Below are 20,815 nucleotides of genomic sequence, written 5' to 3'. Positions count from 1 at the left end.
GACTATTGATGTCACATGCATGTATGAATTAATTTTATAAAGAAATGATTGCAAAACAACCCAATTTATAGTCTCAGAAAAATTCACATAAGATGTCTATAAAACCGTTTGTTGTAATTTAATGTGATGTTTAGCTCTGTTTACTTTTTGTGTTAATTTAATACTTTTTTTTTTATTTTATTCTGTTCTGTTTTTAAGTTTGAAATTTGTATCACAATGGCAATATTTGACTGATTTTAGAGTGAGGTATTATGTCCAATGAATTGTTCAGATTGATAGGGAAAATACATTTTTTGCATTGGGTGTTAATTTTAACTAAAGCTTTTGAGTGAATTGTTTCATGTTGATCTCTTTGCAACAATTTTCATTTATCATGGGGAGGTGTTGTATACATTGCATTTGGTTACATTTCAATTTATTTTTGGCTCCAGTCAAAGAGATTGATGCCAAATTGCATAGAATTCTTCCCTATTCAGATATTGCGCTTCCCAAATACCCCCATCTTTCATTCAATTCTTGCTTTATAGCACTTCATGGATGCACAAAGATGTACTGTTGTAAGCACGTGACAAACAGTTTACTCTTATGACCCCTGAGAGTGACCAGAATCTAATTTCTCCTGACAATATCAACCCTAGATACCACATTAAGGTCACGAGAAAAAAAGGAAATATGATCAGTAGGTAAAGAAGCTCTTGATTGTTGAACAAATTTTCTGTTAGCGCGTTAACAAATGTATGGATAACAGTATGGGGAATATGCATACTGATTTTAGGATGTAAAGGTTCTTATTACGTTGCTAAGAATACGAGCCCCTCATTCAAGAGTCCGAATCATCGGCTCCGGCTGTCTTCACTCACACCAACTGTTACCGTACCATTTACTATGGAAACTGCTACAAGTCACTAGAACTAGTTTTACTATTGCAACAAATGCAAGTCAGATCAAATCGCCTTTTATTCAGTTTTGGCTACATCAGAATGACTATGAAGATCTAGAATTCTAAATTTCTCCACGTGTCCCTCAAATGCAGTGATCTGTAGAAAAAATGACAACATTCATGTAATCCTGATTTCTTAATCCTTTGCGATGTTAGTTCAATAAGCTTACAAGAACTGCTTCAGTAGCACAAAAAAGTGCTTTTCTGTACCTATGGAACTATGGAGCCGGGAACATCTGCGAGTTTGTTTATGTGTTTGTTTCGTTGCCTTTGATGTTTTAACCTTTTTGTTACTACACTATAGGATACGATTTAGATGATGGTAACAAAAACCGTCGACTTCAAAGGAATAATTGATCTGGATGATAAAATAGAAGAAAGCTTTACGCTATGAGTTACCTGAGTACTCCTTTCGTTCAACAAGCATTGCACGTCTTCTTGCACTTCAGTCTCACAATTATGTTTGAGCAACGATTCTTAAAGAACGGGCAGTACACGGTGGAGTCCTGACAGACAACACCACCACCACCGCCGCCACCTAATTAAAGAGTCACGAAGTGAAAAATAACACATGCTGCAATGCCTCTGAAAAAAAGTCTCGTGAATAAAGGAAGTGTTGAGAAGAGACCACAAAGTCTGTTTTTGTACTTACATGCTCCACATGTCTTCTGGCATTGTGCTTGCACTAGTTGATTCCTACAGTACCTTGCGAGTAATGGGCAGTAGGAGTTTTTATCAGCACAGGCTGCAAATATCAGGAGAGGCAATTAGAGATAAGAAGAAAGAAACACTTATTTCATTTAAACAGCAACTCTTCAGGCTCTTGTAAAGCGTCTCCAAACTGAACTCATTCTCGGGCTTTTCGACACGGCCTAAATATTTATTAAAGTGCTACGCAATAGCTCGACTCAAAGTCTTCGTGAAGCCCAGAATCCAAAGGTGGAATCCAGGACCATTTTGAAATAGGCCCTAAATTATTAAGAAATGCTTTATCGAGAAAATAATAATTATGATAACGATGATATCAATAACATATATCGTGACGATGGTTTTGATGATGATGATGATGATTACGGTGATAACGACATGAAAACAGTCTTACCACCACCGCCTCCTCCTCCTCCTCCTCCTCCTCCTCCGCCACCTCCACCGCCTCCTCCTCCTCCTCCTCCGCCACCTCCACCGCCGCCGCCGCCGCCACCGCCGCCGTCACCACCTCCTAACATTTTCTGCTCTATCCAGTTTCTAAAGCTGCTGACACGGGCAAACACGGTATAGTAGTCTGTCGAGCACATACGGCTTCCCCAGCTAACAGCCCCTCGTAAGACCCATTTGCCGTTCTCCTCGCAAACGAATGGACCTCCACTGTCTCCTTGGCATCCTCCCGCCTGGCTCGCGATTGCACTTCCTCCACAGATCATGGTGTTTTCGTCAACTGGGGCGAGGTTACCATTTTTATTACTGCAAGTGTTGTGTTCGACTACGGGAAGCTCGGCCTGTTGGAGGGTGTCGGCTGGTGGCCCTCCACCGTACATCCTGCCCCAGCCTGATGCGATTAGCGATGACAAACAGTTTCAGCCAAGAAACAATAACAGTTAAAGGATCTGCGCTAAATGACTATATAGGTAAGCATGGAGGCGTGGGTAGGGGATAAAGTCAATGCCAATTAGATTAGAGGGTTCTCCTCATACAGACTTATCTAACAACAAGCTCTCGTTTTAAAGAGTATCAACAAATAATTTAAATTGACACATTTTAAGGCCTAGACAAGTTATATCCTTCACTGTCAGGCGTACTCTGAGGCCTTAAGTCGCCGTAACTTTGGGCGATTTAAGGCGACTTGTTCAAAATTGGCAGAAAAAACGTTGCGACTTTAGGCCATTGAAGGCAATTCAAAGCGACTTGGAGCGATTTTATTTGACTGAAGTGATAAAATCAAAGTTAGTAACAGCCTCTCCATAAACCTTAAAAATATTTCCCGAATCCCTTGCAATAAACTCAATAGTCATGATCAGAGTAGGGTGAATCGGGTCAATTGGGAAGGGTGGAACCCTTCTAACATTGCGTAACCAATAGCGACTTGAGGCAACTTAAGGCGACTTAAGGCAACTTAAGGTCCCAGAGTAGGCCTACTGTCCCTAATGCTCTCTTGCAAAACACCACAACTTCCTGCCCAGTATATCCCTTTCACATTAAAGTGAGAAATGTGGGTAACTTTTTCTAACACTTTTGTTCAAAGAGAAGGTGACGGTTTTGGATGCTTCCAAAAATATTTAAAGAGTTTTACGTAGACAACGTGTTCTGACACATCGTCGTGCAAATTTGTTCATTTTGCAATATTTCTTGAAAATTTGTTTAGATCCGTCGGTCTCTTCTCCTTCCTTTGAGTTCTTGTTTCGCCTGAATTTGTTCTGTGAGGTTGCGATCTTACCTCAGCATTTTCTACAGGTTCTTTCAAGTTCGAGATAGCTTTGAACAGCGCAAAGGGTGACTGAAAATATTGTATCGAAGATATTTTTAAACATCTTTTCGTCAACGAGAAATTTGTTTATGTTGAGAAGTATTCTCGTTGTCTACATATTTGTTAAGCACGAATGTAAGTTTACTTCACTAAGTTCTATTATTGCGGAAATTAGAAAAACACGCGCAACGCGTAAAACAGAGCGGGGAACGAACATTTGTGGCGGCGCTTTTCTACATGTATGTAAACAATCCTTACCTGTAATGAAACACCTAGTTCCGGGGGGGACTTTATCTCCGTGTTCCGGCAAACAAGCCAGGTTGACTCTCTCACTGAGCTGAGCCGATCGCTCAAGTTGCAGAAGAGCAATATCATTCTTTAGGCTGTTGCTGTTCATTGAGAATCCTTCATGAGAGTACAGCTGTTTCAGGTTAAATGTCTCCTGTACTTCTGTGTTGCCATTCATAACGTGAGAGCCTGCAGAATTTATCAGCAATCACTTTCTTTAGATTTATTTGAAGTTCTTAACATCGCTACTAACCACATGAAGTGTAATTATTTGTGTGTAAGTCTCCTTGATGATAGGATAAGCAAAAGTTAAAAGTGCACGTGTCACAAGTTCCAAAACCGGTTTTTTTTTTAAAAGTTACTTTGTCCCTGAAAATAATCCAATTGATCCAATTCCTGATCATGATATTTAAAGAAGTTAATAACTAATTACATGTTATACTAAGTGGCGGATCCAGGAGAGGGGCACGGGGCGCCTCCCCCCCTCCCTTCCTTATTTTGGATAAAAAAATTAACGCAGAGGGAAGACAAGCCGGCAGGTGAACACACACACAACCAAAAATGCCCCTTCCCCCCTTCTCCCTTCCCCCTCCCCCCCTTAGCTCAAGGTCTGGATGCGTCGCTGGTTTACGTACTGCTCATTATACGGCTACAAAAAAGAAATAACGCTATTCAGACATATCCAACCAGTATAGAGTTAGTTTTTATCAAACTCTAGAAAATATTCAATTGATTGTGGAAAAATCCGAACCGGCAAGAAGTAGAGAGTTAAGCTTTTTTTTTTTGTTTTTTTGTTTTAAAAAACATCAGCGACCGGCCGCCGCGTTTTGACTGAGTCTTGACTAGCCTGAATATACATTGGTTTAATTATGTGAGAAAATGTCATGTTATGATGTCTGTTTACGAGACTAGATTATTGAGATATACGATCTTTATTGAGATTATTGAGATTATTGAGATTATACGATCTTTTTTTATTTATCTGAAGCACTTCGTAAATCAATGTACTCTCAGTAGATTGCCATGGCCCATCTTCGAGATGTTAATTTGCATGTGTTATTGCTGTTTGCTGTATAGGTCTCGAATTCTCACGAGACGTTTCCCAACACGCAGCTGAGTACATCAAAATCGAAATCTTATTTTGATACACTGGAGAGGAGAGAAGGCTTTTTCCAGTCCTTGTAAATTCAAATGAACATTTTAATCCACTCACCAACGACCACCTGGTATCCCTCCCCAGGATTAAGTTTCCTTGCTACACAATGAGCGGCAGTTACAACCCAGTCTGGTTGTATAAGGGTTCCTCCACAGATGTGGCGTCCATTGACTCTGAGAGAAATCTGCCAAGGCCATGAATGAGGCTCAGCGTCTGATCCGCCTACCACACGGAGACCCGCAGGGCGAGAGCCACACGCTGTATGTAATCAGATTATCATGCGTAATGATACAGTAGACATAATGCTGAGAAATCTGAATTTACCGTTGAAGCAGTCAGTTTGTCAGGGGGCTAGCTAATGACCGATGTCCTGCTTAAAAGTGCCCCAAGTTTCATGAACTTAGCGGTTGAATTTATTCAACAAGTTACGTTTATGGGCTTTTTAATCAATCTTTGGATGTTTTTCCTTTGAATTTGAAATTGTGTGATAATTTTGTTGTTTAATAACCAATAGAAAATGAGGAACTAATCGATCTTATATCAGCTGAACATCGTGAATTACAACAGTTTTACCTTCAGTGCCACAGACTCCATGCAGGAAAATGAGCGTTACCCCGATCCAGAGATTCATCTTAAAGAGAGGAAATCGAAGTGTGATTCGAAGCTTAGTTGAACATTTTTTTTAATGTTCGCATCTCTATTCATTCTTTTAATTCACCTGCAAACCTTACACCTATTGGATTTCTTTAGATATTTGGCGCTATCGATAGTTCAGGTGACAAACCTTTTTTTTTGCTGAACCAACATGTCCTGCAAAGAATATCCTTTTCTTTTTTGTTTGATCCTGTGTTATTGATTCAGTTGGCAGTGACCGCATCGAATCATATTAGAAACAATTGCTTTTGGTGCCACTGAAAAAATTCTTGAAAAAAAATTGTACCATTGTTTTCAATGAACTGATGTTATAGAAGGCATCACTGTGTTTAAACAACCTTTAAAAAATGTCGCCGACGAAAGAGTGAATAGAAAAGCTGGTTACATCAAGCTTCAATTGTGGTTTTGACAAAAGCGTATCCCACTTCTTAGCTTACACCGGTTAATTTTTTCAAAACATATATCAGACTGAGGGATATAACCATAAACTCTTTAAAAATAACTATCTTCAGGAACTCTAATGTAAACTGGCTTTAATATAATAATCCAACGAGAGAGTTAAAACTACATATTCATACCCTTGGTTATAATATCGAAATTTATGGGATGATTCAGGTGGCTGAGATATTTTTCAGCTGGGGAAAATGTCCTTTAATCTTGCCGTTTATTTGATCTCACTGATTTTCTTTTAATTGTATGTCTTTATGGTGGATTCTCAATAGAGAAAAAGTTATATTCCATGGTAAATCAATTTGTACAACTGAAAACTATGAAGTTCAACACTATTTATCGATACCAACACTGCTTCTAGCAAAAATGCTTCTGGTTGTGAACAGAAGTAAAAATAAAAAAGCGCTTTCGCACGCGTCTAATTAATGCGCCCCATATTTTCGTATTTTTGGCTATAATATATTAGTGCAAATCTTCTTGATCTTCACTACATTATTGGAATTTTCCCATCTCAATAGAGACTTAACAAACAGAGTAAGACGTTTATTAAAAATAATAAGTGTTCTTCGCCTTGTTCTGGCCGTGGAGCAAAGAAAAACTTTTTAAGTCCCTATGAGGGATCTACGCGAGATCTTCTACTTTTTTTTTCTCATTTCATCACCTGCTGTGTCATCATCATGAGTGGGAGAATTATGGGGGAAGGTAATTGTTTATTATTAATAATGGAACTGAGTTTGTGCTTATGCTTGGTTGCTTCATTGTCACTTGGATTAAGCCCTTAACTTCTCAACAATCTGGTTGATCAGAAGTATTCAAGCAATGATTTTGAAACCTGTCAGGGTGTAGATGGCATGCAATGTTTTGAACTCACTTTATCCTTGACGAATTGAGGGAGAGAAAGGGAGGACTGTTGTTTCATGTGAGCCAGCGACATCTAAAATTGACGAAAACAAGAAGACCGTTTCTGTAACTGGTGGAGGGGTGTTTAGAAGGGGACATGTCATTCTTAGGTCAACTGTGGGCCACCTTACCACTAGTTTGATTGCCACTGGGCCATACAGCCGAGGTCCCTTGATCGCAACTTCAATTTTCTCTTCGTTTTAAAGCAACGATGACAGATATGGAAATTTAATCAGAAGACAATTGTTTGCGACTGGTATTTTGTGACAGTGAATTGAATAGATGTATCTATAAAAAAACAAGTTTTATAGAAAATAATGAAGTCAAGTGCATGTGCATTTATTTGATTCCTTAAACTGAGTTTTGTAATGCTTTCGTATCTATGTTGTGGAGAGAGGACAAAATATAGTCCTTGAGAAAATTGATCAACAGTGATATGCATTTTTGTGAGTACAGTATGCTAACCTCTTGAGACAGGAAAATCAGCAGGAGTTACGATACTAAATACTTTATTCTTTCATGTGAATAACTTTAAAATATTCTCTTTTGCACATACTGACCTATAACATATGTAACATTGCTTAGTAATTGCAAAAAATGTTTGGTGAGGTTAGGGCTTTGGGGGGGGGGGGGGGGGATGACTATACCCTCTCTTTCTAGCAGAGTCAGATGTCTGGTAATTTAGTGCCCAATTTGATCCAAGTAACTCGGTGACTTCTATCCCACCACTTAAAATCTTAAAGAAAAACCTCTGTTTGAAAGTTTTTACTGGTTATGGGATACGTCCAAGGAAAGGGAAAGAGTTGAAGGTATAAATGCTTACTTCTGTCTCTAGAGATCCTGCGCACTTTCAAGTTTTTGTCACAGGTAGATAGATAATTGTTTAACTAACTTAACTGTAAACAAGGCCATATTTCTATCTGTTTAGTAGACACATGTAGGATTCTTTACACAGTCTTTCCTCTTAAGCTGTGAGGTAGAGAACATATTTTAATTTAAGCGTATTATCCACAGAATTTTATTGTGGACTGGAAACTAATCATGGCAACGGAGCCAAACGAGTGTTCTACTGTGGACTTTGATCTGGTAAAAAGCGCAGCCGACTTGGAAGCGAATTCAGTGCAGTCTATTTGAGAAGTGTTTTAGTCAAGCAGGGCACCTTCAGAAAGGACGCATAAAGGAGAAAAGCCTTTTAAATACATTTTTTTTGTGATAAATGCTTCAATCGCCTAGAGTGCCTTGTCCAGAGAATCACAAGAGAACTCACACAGGAGAGAGGCCATTCATATGTGACCAATATGGCAAAAGATTCAGGCAGTCCAAGTATCTGGGAAGGTAGAACACACACAAGAGAGAAACCATATGGATGTCATTAGTGTGATAGGTGTTTTAGTCAGTCTGGAGATCTCCAGAAGCATATAAGACTACACACTGGTGAAAAGCCTTATCCGTGCGACTTGCGTGACAAGTCTTTCAGTCGTTCTGAGGTTGAAGGCATACTGGGGAGAAGCCTTTCCAGTGCCACTATTGGGAGAAGTCCTTTAGCCGCGCTGATGTGCTCCGCTTGCATTCAAGAATTCATACAGGAGAGATGCCGTTTGTTTGTAAGGAGTGTGGCAAAGTTTTTGGTCAGTCAGGATATTTAAAGAGGCCATCTTATTACATACTAGAGGGAGAAACTTTTTAAATGCAATTACTGTGAGAAATGTTTCGCTAGGAAGCCATATCCTTACTTCGCATGAAAGATCACACGAGAAAGTAGCAATTGCGCGATGAAAATGGATGTAATTGTTTCAGTATATCGGAAATTTAAACTGACGTTAAATAAGACATACACGGGTGATGTTCATGACGCCTCTGTGTTTCTTTATACTAGTTTTCCTTCTCGCGAAATCGGTTTCGTTATAGGATGCTTTATTCTAGTAACGGACTGTCTTCCCATTGGATACTGAGAAAGCAGCGAAAGTGGCCATATTGGTCTCACGATACGGGTTGTTATACATTTCAAGCATAAGGAAATGAAGAGAGGTGCGTGTCAAGATGTTTGTCGTAACAGTGAGGGGTCGCTGCTACAAGTTCTTTGGTACTTAAGAATGCAGCTGTGATTTGGGAAGGGAAGATTATACGTTTTCATGTTATTTGGTATGATTTTAATGTTATTTTCCATTTGTAAGTAAGTCTTTTGAATTGCTGTTCAAACAGAAATGAACTTCTCATTATTAACAACAATACTATGTCAGCGTTTCAGGAATTCTGAGAAAAACTAGGGTCATCAAAGTAATAACTAGTATGTACAACCGATGATTCATTCTTGTAATGGAAAACAAACGTTCAGCGACTGCGCAACTATTATTTTTATTACAATTCAAAACTGACAATTATTAAATTATAATGCATGTATAGGGCATAATCTACTTCTACGGACCTACACGTACAGGTGCATGGACAGAATTTCTACTGAGTTACTCGGAAACGTTTGAAAAATATTACATTGAACAAAGTTCTGTAGAAAGGGGCATTGGCTAATCCTAATGGTAACTGCTAATTTCTGAATTTCCTGGTTCCCTAAATATGTGCTAACTTGCCTGGAACCACTTTTATTCGAGAATGTGCAATAAAATTTCGAGAGGTGGTGGTTAAACACCACTCCTATATGTAAGAAGTGTTCTAGGGTTTCAATCCTGAATGACATATTTTTTCATTACACGATGTATCCTATACGTTGTAGTCGTCATGATCCGCTGGAGTTTCTTCTTCAGTCGTTGCCCGCCATCATATCAAAATTAACATAATCCTTGGTATCGTAGACTTCCAAATTGATGTGTTTCTAAGACACAGATGTGGAATGATTAAAGCTTGAAAAACCGCCATCAACAGTTACATGGACCATACTTATCGTGAGAATATTTTGCTTTCTTCTGAGGATGGATGGGGGGGGGGGGGGACAAAGGGGTGAACAATTATGCCTTACTGCACCAATTTTGGGCGCGATCCGTCGATATGATGTCATTCTCGTCCAAATGAGAGTCTTACTGTAATTAGATTTAACGTGAAGTATTCTGTGTTCGCTGGTGTTGGCTAAAGTAGCGTTATAGCTTGTAGCAAAGTGCACTGCAAAACAGTCAGGGCCTACAGGTCAGGCAACGTTTCCAAATTTGACTATAAAATTTGAGGAAAACCTACGTCAACAAAACACCAATGTACTGACCAATATCGCCCGAGTTCAAGCATTTCACAATACGAATCTGCAGAGAGGCAGAACCAGATCCGAAACAGATGTCTCCGCTAATTCGCGACTCACTTTATCTTCAAAATTAACGCGAACCTACAGAGTTTAAATTCAAGAGGACATACTGCCTTGACTTAAAGTTTCTTTCTTTGAAACAGAATGGTAACAGAGATTTGAAAAAAAATTGATAAAAACAAAGTGGAAATGATAAGAAGCATAGTGAAATGCTACGAACAAACCTTTCGGTCATGAAGGAGTTTTTTAACCGCAGAACAAAGCCACTGGAATGTTGGCCTTTCTTGAGGTTTCTCTTGCCAACACATAGTCATAATGGAATACCTGAAAAGAAAGTTATGACGCGCATTAGATACTACAATCAAAGCCAATTAAGTTGTTCGTTGGTTCTAAAAGTGCTGTTGGAAAGGACTATATTGTAATCAATAAGAAGAAGCTTATCACAATAAACATGGAAATAAAGATCTTGAGAAAAAATATACGTGGCTGCGTAGCTTCCTGTTTTTTTCTTTGTTTTGGTTTTATATTTTATGGAACAGCACTCGAAGTCTAACAAGAGGTCCTTAGAACTGAAAGGAAATATCTAGGTGTATGCAAGAAACTGTGGTCGCGTTGCAAAAGTTTACATAAATAGGTTGATTCAATCATTTCAGCTACTCACAGTTCTTGAGAGATATGAGCTAGCTTAGGCATACGGTATCCTTTCACCAGTAAACCCGCTATTTCTGATTTCGTTCTTCCAGGATAAGGTGATTCACCTGAAAAATATAAAACACGTTAAAGCAAAGCGTCTTATTGGAGCCTCAGGGGAAAAAAGTAAAGAATGATAGAAGGGAAAGCGAAGAGAAAAGACGGAAAGAAAATGAGAAAGAAAGGCAGTAAATACTTCCGTCTGTAGGGAACAACATGACTGTTTTACACCACATTTATTTGTACAGTTGACTAGAGCGCCCGCGTTATTCAAATGTCGAGAAAACGTGACACAATAGCTCGAATGGCGCCCGATTCAAAGTCTAAAAGGAATCAGTTTAGGAATGTTGGAGTCAGTTCTAGCAATTCAACCGTCGCAAAGGTGTACATATGAATCGCTGAAAAGACTTTTGTTGGGAAAAGGAGACGCACGTCTGTTCTTTAAAAGGCAAGGCGCTCTTTTGTCGAGTAGTTCATTCTGAACACTGTTCCATGTAGTGAAATCAGTTGTTGACCGAGGTCGTCTAAAATAAAACTAAAATATAGAATTCCGCTTTATAGCTTGGAACTATACAAAATTAGGCTCAAACGATATATTTTTTATTTATCTAATTTCTTTTTAAGCTTAATACTTTTAGCCAGATAACATGCTAATTCTTAACTGGAAGCGCTTTACAGTTGATGAGGAAAATTTCTTGGAACAAACGTCTCTTGGTGTTAGAATCATTTTTCCTTACAAGGGGATTATTTTATTCATTCTTCTTCGTGTGTGTACCAGGTACATATAATAATAATATATCGATTTCTATAGCGAATTTCCATGTAAATGCTCTAATGCGCTTTACAACACTGTGCGGAGGACTTTTCCAGACTGCCGGCGGCAGTTTACAATTAATAAAGGAGAAAGTTTACAGATGCCTCCTCCCCCCATTCCTAGTAAACAGGCCAGACCACATCACAGTAATCTCGTCATGTGGGCTCTTTAACGTCCCCTGCCGAAATTACTTATTGATAGGTGCAGGAGACGGGACCTCCGGCTTTACGTCCTATCCGAGAAGACGAGGCAATGTGAGTGAAGCGTCTTGCTTAAGGACACAACGTCAAGCCTCAGCCAGGACTTGAACCTGGGCCATCTGACCCAGAGTCCAGCGCACTGATCACTGGACTACTCACGCCTCACAAATAATAAATGATTTTGTCTAAAGAGATTAACAGTACTGTGGATTACATGAAGAAATGCCGTGTTTATGTAGAGAATGTAATGCTTACCGATCGAAAGTTTAAATTTTTGTTGTTGTTAGAGGTTTTGTTTATCTCAAAATTTGTAGTTATAATGATAACAGTAAAAATTATAATGATGAGGTTGATGATGTTGATGATTACGATAATAATAAGAATGATGGCACGTGTATGGCAAGAAAAATTAATGTGGATAGGAACTTCAATTATTGGCTTCATGAATTACTTAGGACCCGTATGCTACAGTGTTAGTTGGATAAAATAGAACTTGATTTTTTTTTCATTCATGAGAACAGCATGTTTGTGCTGAGCACAAAATGGAATTAATATTATTGTCTTCTTGCTGACCAGTAGAACCAAAGTACAAAGTATTCGAGGCACATACCTATGGTAAACACTTCCCACATCACAATGCCATAAGACCATCTGTGGAAGAAAACCAAAGCAGAAGAATTTTACATTTATTTATGAACTTTACTTGCAGTAGCAACCTCTCAGTGTGAATTTATTGTACCATTGGTTTGACATAGTAATTTCAAGGAAAATCAAGCACAAAAAACTAGAGATATTAATTGATGTATTTTTTCCAGAAGCTTATCATAGACTTTTGGCACAGTTGTCTCTATTTGTATTTCAATTAAAAGAGACTTAGATTGCATTTCTTAAATCTTCTCTTACTAGTAAAATTTGTGTCGTTTACTCTTACAAACGTATCTATATGACTGCATGATTCAGTTTTCCAGTCTCTCAGCTGTGAAGGTTTTTGTTTTAGGAAGAACTAAAACTTTATTGCAAACTAATCATGACCAAGTACAATTTTTAATTTTCCTGACTTCTCTTTGGGGTCTTTCTTTTCTGTTAATTTTTTTTTTGTTATCACAAAAGGGAAAATTAGATATACACATGTGTATGTTTGGACTGTATTATTGAGAGGAATGATGGACTTATGATTCACTTGTGAATATTTTGAAACAACTCACACATCACTCATAGTTGTAGATGTTCCATATAAAAGAGATTCTGGGGGCATCCACTTGATTGGAAGGCGAGCCTTCGTGTAATAAGAGAAGTATATTGTCATTGAACGGATGGTGATTTCAGCTGAGCTACATTTTATTTGCAACCACTAAATAATCATCCTTTATTCTGCAATCCAACAACTGTCTTGAAGCTAATTTTTTTTTTTTTGTTTTGTTTTCTTTTGTACATGTGTTTGTGTAGTTTTTATCTTGTCCTTCTTTTTATGTTTTAATTTATTGTTTTGTACGTTTAGGGCCTGTCTCACATCGATATCCTAACTCACTGTAAAATTGTTAATGTGAATATATGGGACTGATTGGAAGATTTGTGTTGACCTTAAATTCTCATAATATACTAATTGTGACTTGTAATTTCAATAGCCACTTGGTAGGCAACCCTAACATGCTATAAAACAAACTTACAGCAAGGGTTACTCTTTAGTAACTTGATGATTTGACCATTGAGAAATGAACAAATTAACGAAAAAGCCAAAGAGAATTATCTATTCATACAAAATCTATTTTTTTAGGTTTATTCACAATTACAAACTCAAGATTCACCTTAGCCTTTCTCATGTAGATATCTCCCTCCAAACCACGTGCTAGACCAAAGTCTGAAATCTTGCACACTTTGTTGTCCCCAACTAACACATTGCGAGCTGCTAAATCCCGATGAACAACCTGAAAACATGACAAATTTGTTGAGGCGTTGTCGTTCCACCATGTTTTAACGTTTTTGATTCATGAAAATTCAATGACTTATGGCCTGAAAACCGATTATATTAGACGCTGTTCATTTGCATTAGGCCGAAGGAAGAGTGTAAGCCCAGTGTAACACCAGACGAGAGCGGGTTTGTACAAGTGCCAAGGAGTGTCTGAAGTAAAGTTGTATTTAAGATTATACTGTCTAGATGATAATTTAAATGAAGTGACACCCCGGCATGGGTCCCACAGGTATCAACGAACGCTTTTCATTCTACTAATTTATTCGTGTTTTTCTCGTTGCCATGTTCCCACCAATCACGTAGCTCCTTTTTCTGACTTTAAAAGCACGCACAACCCACAATTTCCCTATATTCGCTCCGACGAAGGGCTAACGCTCGAAACGTCAGCTTTTATAATCGTAACGGTGGCCAATTTACCATTTCAACTTTTTTGATATATTCAAATTACCTTGTACTAAGCAAGAATCACTGAATCTCTATGACAATGTTCTGTGAATGGCACAAAGTTAAGAGGATTCAGCTGGGGTACTCAGTCGACTATTTTAAACTACAGAGTTTTTATAGTTAGTTACATTGAAGTTACCTTCTTTGTTGACAAATAGCTCATGCCATCAGCGATCATCCACGCAAAGGACAAGAGATCCTTTTCTGTAAGTGTCGAGCTTGGCCTTTTTTCTCCTGTGTTATAAGTATCCTCGATCCCTCTGCTCTTGCGCAGGTATCCCAACAAATCACCATATGGTAAATACTCCAAAACTATCATGATAGGGTCTGGAAATAACAAAATGAAATAATCCTTAAATCATTCATTCCTAAATTAATTAGTGAATTGATCAATAAGCCAATGATTTGATTGATCAATCAACCTTAGTACCTTTTTCTGTACAACATCCGATGAGTCTCACAACATGAGGATGAGGTTTTAAAGATTTCATAAGATCCAGTTCAGTTAGCATGTCTTTTAGGTCCTTCTTTGTGGCATCGTCTTCAAGAGGTAAACAAACAAATTAAACACGTTATGTAACGTTTTCAACGCAACAGCAGAAGTTTTAGGATTTGAAATAACTTTGAAATTAATCCAATTATAGAATAGTATTTCAATGGCTGAAACTTGTAAGAAAAAGTGGAAAGTACCTTTCAGTGATTTCACCGCAACCTCAGATCGCAAAGGTCCATAAACTGCTTGGTAAACTTGACCAAAGTTTCCACTCCCGAGAAATCTAACTGTTTTGATCTGATCACGGATAAGTCGGAAGCCATCCACGTTTTCACTATCGGCCACAGTCCACATTGCCACATCTGGAAATGACATGATTCGTGATCGTAAGAAACCAAAAGACATTTATTTTACGAGAGGAATTTTCTTTCGGATATCTTTTTTTTCTATTTTCTATTTTGAATTTTGAAATGGTGTTGAGCAGTTTAACGAGTAACATTTAGATAGAGATTTCGTACATTTCATCCTTCCCAATTGTTTGATAAGCTATCGTTAAGAAGCCTCTCATATGTGCCATGAGATCAGGGCGATTTTCTGATATCTCAGAGGAGAATAACCAATGAAATAATGACAAAACGTGAAAGATGGTAAATGATGGAGACTTACTATCGTACGCACTCGTGAGGGATTCTGCAGTTTCGAGCTCTACCCCCAGGGTGCCTGTAGATTCTGCTCTTTGAACCTCTTCTCCCATGATGCCAGTAGACTCAGCTGTTTTGGGTTCCTCAAGACGGTCTCTATTTCTTTGGTGTCGATATCTACTTCGCAAGAAGAAGTAATTGTACGTTCAAAGTTCAATACAGTCACAGTCACATCTAAATGCTCATAATACGGATCAAAAAAATGACGGTTGGCGTGTTTTTAAAAGGGTTAGCTCACAGTATCTCTTAATAGGTAGGTATGTTTCTTGTTAATTCTGAGCTGCAACCAACAACCAGCACCGAATGTATATTTAGTTTTTAAAACAATGTACATATCTTGAGAAGCGATGAGAGATATACGAGATTATATCACAAATCAATATGAAGTATACCTTATCCAGCATTGGACATCCAGACCTCTCTTCGCCATGACTGAGTTTTGGTAAAATGTTTGGCACAATTTCAAGTCGTTTGTTGTCAAGCAGTCGTTAATCAGAAGAGTTGCCCGGAGCTGAAATCAGCTACCAGAATCGTTTGCGTTTTTTTTTTTTTTTACAATTAGAGTTTGCTAACCTTCTGTAAATGATAAAACATGCAGAGCCAAATATGGAAAGTACCAATAAGACAGCTAATCCATATATGATGTTCAGATATACTACAGCCCTCGATTCTGTGGATTGAAAAGCGCACAATAGATTAAGTACATATATGTATGATTTCGCTAAGGAATTACCCCTGTACACCTTACATTAGTATGCATATGTTCCATACTTTTCCCATGCATTTCTTAACACACTCTCCTTGTCAGCACATGAGTGAGAGTGTGTAACAATCAAGAGCCTCTTTCCTTGATGATCATTTCCTCTATTCTCGTGACCTTAAAGGTGAGTACGATCTATTAAGGTGATATTGTAAGGATAAAAAAGATCCTAGTCACTGCTAGGGTCAAATGGTTAACAGTAAAATAAATTAAGAAAAATGTTACATTTTTAAATTTTTTATGTACTGTCATTATATCAATGGCTTCACCATTGAATGACTGGAATTTTTCACTCGTTTTCGCCGAATGTGATAATTGACATTTTGATTGTTAAACGTTCCCGTATCAAAGAAGTAAACTTTTTGAGGATAAGATGGAAGGACCATAACTCATTTGTGTGTAACAATAGTGGCCCAATCAATTATCGTCCTTCGAGGAACGATAGTGTATCGAACCACAGTCAACCGTTCTGAAACGTGAACAAAGTCTCCCTAGACTGTCTGAGTCAGCTTAGGCCGGTTTAAAAAAAGAGACAAAAACAAAAAAAAAAGCACTCTCGAAAGAAGTGAGAATGAGATAACCTTGAAATGTGGAGACAACAGTTATGTTCACGCCAATTGTTGTCACGGTTAATTCTTGTACTGTCGAGGAATGCCTTTTTCCATCTGTTATTCGCTTGCCATTTTTATCTTAAGCAGTCACTCACCTTCCGTTTTTAGGCCTCTCGTAGATGGAGCTGCAAAAGGGATGAAAATCGGAAAAATTTCAGCTTGTAAGAGATTCTGTTTCGTGAAAAATTGACGCAGTTTCTTCGGAATACAAATTCACGCTTGTTGCAAATGTTTATGGTGCACCTCTCATTGCTTTGATCTTAAATTAATCACTTGATTACATGTTAGCTTAGCAACCACGGTAAGCATTATGTTGAGTTATTATGATAACGATCGCCATTGTTATTGAAAATCCCACAACCTTAAAACGAGGTGCACAACATTTTGACCACTGTGATGACGAATATCGTTGTCGGTAAGACTACAGGCCACGCTAAACCACTGTCGATTTTTCATTCCCATGTTGCGATGGATTTAGTTGTCCTTCTTATTGGTGAAGGAGGTTTAGGAAAAATTTCAAAGAATTTTAGAGCTTTAAAAAGTGTAGCGAAATCAAGAAATTGAAGATCACTTTTGACAACGGTACTTTACATGTCTTGTTAAACTTTTTTTGATACACATTGATAAACGTATCACTACACCATGGCTAGGAAAGCAATGAAAAGGTCTAAGCGAACGATATTGCTTTGTAACTGTAAAAATATTGTTTGAAATTGTTTAACACTCTTTCCTAGCTTCTCGAGATAGGGGGCCGGTTCAATTCTAGTTTTATTTTGTGTAAACTGGGCAGACTCCGTTACTCACCGGAATCTTTCATCCTTAAGTTAATTGCCTCGAAGTTTCCTTCGACTCCATATCTTCTTGTCGCCACCTCGCTCACCCTGTTCTTGGCGTAGATTCTAAGAGTGTAATTTACTTTCGACGAAAGACCCTCAAGAGCCACGTGGGACACTTCCAGGCCTTTATTTTTTGGTCTGTAAGTGACGTCACTTCCGCAAGGCTCATATAAACAGGCAGTATTGATGCATACTTTACGTATCAAACACTCGACGTCATAAGACACAAGACTTTGATCACCGGTATCTGCAGGCGGCAACCATGTTATCTCTACGACACTTTGGTTAACAAAGGCAACGCTGATATTCCTTGGAGCTGATGGTAAACCTGTAAACAGAAAATTATTAGGGCGGAAATAGTAATATTTTGGTTGAAAAGTCGTCAATTTAAAACGAAATTGCCAAGTAACCAAGACAACCCATCAAAGTAGTTCTTATATTTCTTACTTGTGCAGTTGAAACCTTTTTCGTCGTTATACTTTCCATTGGGACAAGCTAAAAAGAGAAGAACGTTTTCCTCGGGTCAGAGGTTAGTTTAAGAGAGATGTATGAATTAAAAGGACAATAAAACGATGTTTTAATATGATTTCTAAACTAGGAATCTATAGTAAAATGAGAGGAAAACCCAGGATGATATACAATGTGTCTATCAACTCTAATAACCTGGTCAGCGAAAACAACAGCATCAACAACAATTGCAATAGTAGCGTTATTCAAATTAAAATGAGATGCAACCATGGGTAGCCCTCGGCTAGTGGAGACGTTTTAGGAAGTCACTCAACCTAAATAGGACATATCAGGACGTTATTGAATAAAACTGAATTTATGACGAGGCCAGAAAGGCCAGAGAATAGGTATGCATGGATAACATGGATACGGGTGGGAAATAACAAGTATCGAAAGTAACTGCTTTGGGTGTAGTTGACTTTGCTCTGTAATTGTTTCAGAATACTCGCGCAATCCTCTCAACCGATCAGATGCAAAACTAAAAGCAATCGCACAGTTCTCTTGGATTCACTTTGAGTTCTCATTGGCCAACGATAATGCAAACCTTTGCTTTGATTGGTTGTTTTTTTGTTTGGTTTGGTTTTGGTTGTTCGACACGAAATTGAAAAATGCTCTCTAACAGCCTTACCTTGGCATTTTCCTTCGACATTTTCCAAGTCTTCCTTACAAATGCATCTCCCTTCTACCGACGTTTTGTTCCATTGTCCACTACTATTGCAGTAGGCGTTCAGACTGCCAGACAAATGAACCGCATTTTCTTTACATCTTCTCTCAACACGTGAGATGTCCAACACATTCACTGGTGCTGCTGTTCTGGGTAACACCAGCAACTTGTCGCTAAACGTCTTTTCAGGGCAAAAGTTGTAACTAACCTTGACAGAGTACAAGATGCTACACGCTCCATTATTATGGAATGCTAAGAAGATAAATTTTCCTTTTACGGCTACTGATATTGTTTTGGAAATTTCCACATTGGTAGGGTCTCCCAGTTCTGCTATTTTTTCATATGCAGTTGTGTGTGATAGAGGGTTTGGGTAATTTGACTTGTCTAGGATATCCTGGTTTGACTGGTTGACGTACAAGTCTATGGCATTCACGCATTTATCTTCTCCATTCTCCCCCAAGAAAGAGCAATCTATGATGAGATATCGAACAGTTACATCTAGCCTTTTAGCTTCGTTAACCGCGATCTTGTCACTTCTCAGCCAACTGTTTGGTCTCGATGTGGATGCGTTCAAGTTATTGATGCACGATAAATATCGAGGAGAGGAGTGTTTTTCGTACCACTGCGATTAAAAAACGTTGATACATTGTTAAGCAAAGACATAAATTAACCATTGCACAAAAATTATAGAAATGATATCATAACCGCCAAATAAATAAATACATAAATAAATAATTAAGTAGGAAAGAACTAGAATAATTAAAACTGGTTAGGTAAGTGGACTAGTAAAAGAATGAGTGAATGAATTAGGAAAGTAATGAATACGCCAGCACAGTGACAATGTCAAGTCTGTTAAGGGGTGAAAAAATTAAAAGGGAGGTTAAGCAGATGTTTACGGAAAACGGCGAGCGGCAAAATCGAGCTTTCGCTTTCTGCTTTCAGTCGCAGTTAACTTAAGTTGAATTATTTGCTTTACTTTGAAGAAGAGCTTTCTTGCAATTTTTTTTTAATTTTATTGAAGGATTCTGATGAGAAAGACGAAAATCAAATTTTACGGGTGCTAATGCCGTAAACACTATGCTGAAACTAATAGTTAATGCCACAAGTAAATACCTATTGTCTGATAAAACGGGAATGCGTTTTTTTACCTAGAAAAGTGTTAGTAATATATTTTGATCTCTCCTCGTTATGATGGTGTTCAGTGTCACACATCATTCTCTAAAACCATTCTATGGTTGAAGTCTATAGATAATTAAGGTATTGATAATACTAACCCCTGTGTATCCAGGCACAGCAGTCTGTAAAATCGTCCAATTCCATGAACATGAATCGCACTCAGGCTTGTCTATCAGAACTCCTTGGTCTGACGAGGCTAAGGCAATGAGTATAAGGATGGGAAGGAAATGGCTCCACAAATGATCCATAGGCCGAACTAAAGCTGAAAATAAATGAATAACCATTATTCATCAGTGTACTACTGAGAGCAGCTTGGAACTGAAAGGACCGATACAAGGACAGGTCAGAATATATCGTACTTCAAAAAACCGAGTTAGCTATTCGTTTTTGTCATTTCATGACGCGAATATTTGGAAGATGCTAGTTATCGCATCAAAAATAAAGAATTGAGGAGGAAATTAAGGCTCCCTACTTAAAGCTGTCATCTTCATCTGCAAGGAGACACAGCACGGACATCAACCGTGTTACCGCAAAGTTTTGGCGTATTTTTGATGGGTTATGCGTTCAATATTACGTTAGCTTGATATTAACGCCTCCTGAAACCTAACAACGTCACCTTTCAGTATTGCGACAAGAAAAACCCACTAAGTTGAGTTCACCTTTTCCGTTCATAGAGAACAACTTCCGTTGATATTGATTTGCGGGAAGGACGTCTGGTTTCGAGAAAGCTAACTGTGACGTGATTATTAAGGCCACTGAAGCATTTTATACAATCAAACACAGTCAGCAAATTTCTTTTAACCATATTTGGAGTTGTGTTCTATGTGTAAATGTGACTTAAGGAAATGTTTATCCAT

At 38.2% G+C, this 20,815-nt stretch overlaps 2 protein-coding genes and 1 long non-coding RNA gene across 3 annotated transcripts; all 3 read right to left on the bottom strand.

Moving 5' to 3' along the window:
• Positions 1-939: 939 nt before the first annotated feature.
• On the bottom strand, positions 940-2,085 carry LOC111341137 (uncharacterized). The gene is made up of 4 exons (XR_015991246.1): positions 2,043-2,085; positions 1,593-1,685; positions 1,340-1,478; positions 940-1,037 (listed from the first exon to the last, which is right to left on the bottom strand). It is a non-coding gene; the product is annotated as an uncharacterized LOC111341137 (long non-coding RNA).
• On the bottom strand, positions 2,086-6,999 carry LOC111341130 (chymotrypsinogen B; the record flags this gene model as incomplete). The annotated part of the gene is made up of 5 exons (XM_022948084.2): positions 6,981-6,999; positions 5,419-5,476; positions 4,903-5,103; positions 3,660-3,878; positions 2,086-2,486 (listed from the first exon to the last, which is right to left on the bottom strand). Coding segments are annotated over exons 2-5 (879 nt in total), but the record flags the coding sequence as incomplete, so codon positions are not given.
• Positions 7,000-9,121: 2,122 nt separating this feature from the next.
• LOC111341146 (angiopoietin-1 receptor) lies at positions 9,122-20,569 on the bottom strand. The gene is given in 18 exon segments (XM_022948101.2): positions 9,122-9,607; positions 9,609-9,676; positions 10,318-10,417; positions 10,755-10,851; positions 12,408-12,448; positions 13,003-13,073; positions 13,603-13,722; positions 14,350-14,537; positions 14,641-14,751; positions 14,901-15,065; positions 15,370-15,521; positions 15,978-16,074; positions 16,871-16,900; positions 17,580-17,939; positions 18,059-18,106; positions 18,747-19,404; positions 20,057-20,220; positions 20,431-20,569. Coding segments are annotated over 18 exon segments (2,532 nt in total). The 5' UTR covers positions 20,450-20,569; the 3' UTR covers positions 9,122-9,564.
• Between the last annotated feature and the right edge of the window lie 246 nt (positions 20,570-20,815).

Source organism: Stylophora pistillata, chromosome 8 (genome assembly GCF_964205215.1).
Source record: "Stylophora pistillata chromosome 8, jaStyPist1.2, whole genome shotgun sequence".
In the NCBI taxonomy this organism is placed as follows: Eukaryota; Metazoa; Cnidaria; class Anthozoa; order Scleractinia; family Pocilloporidae; genus Stylophora; species Stylophora pistillata.
The sequence above is the reverse complement of the archived record's forward strand: the minus strand, read 5'-3'. Positions and strand labels throughout refer to the sequence as shown.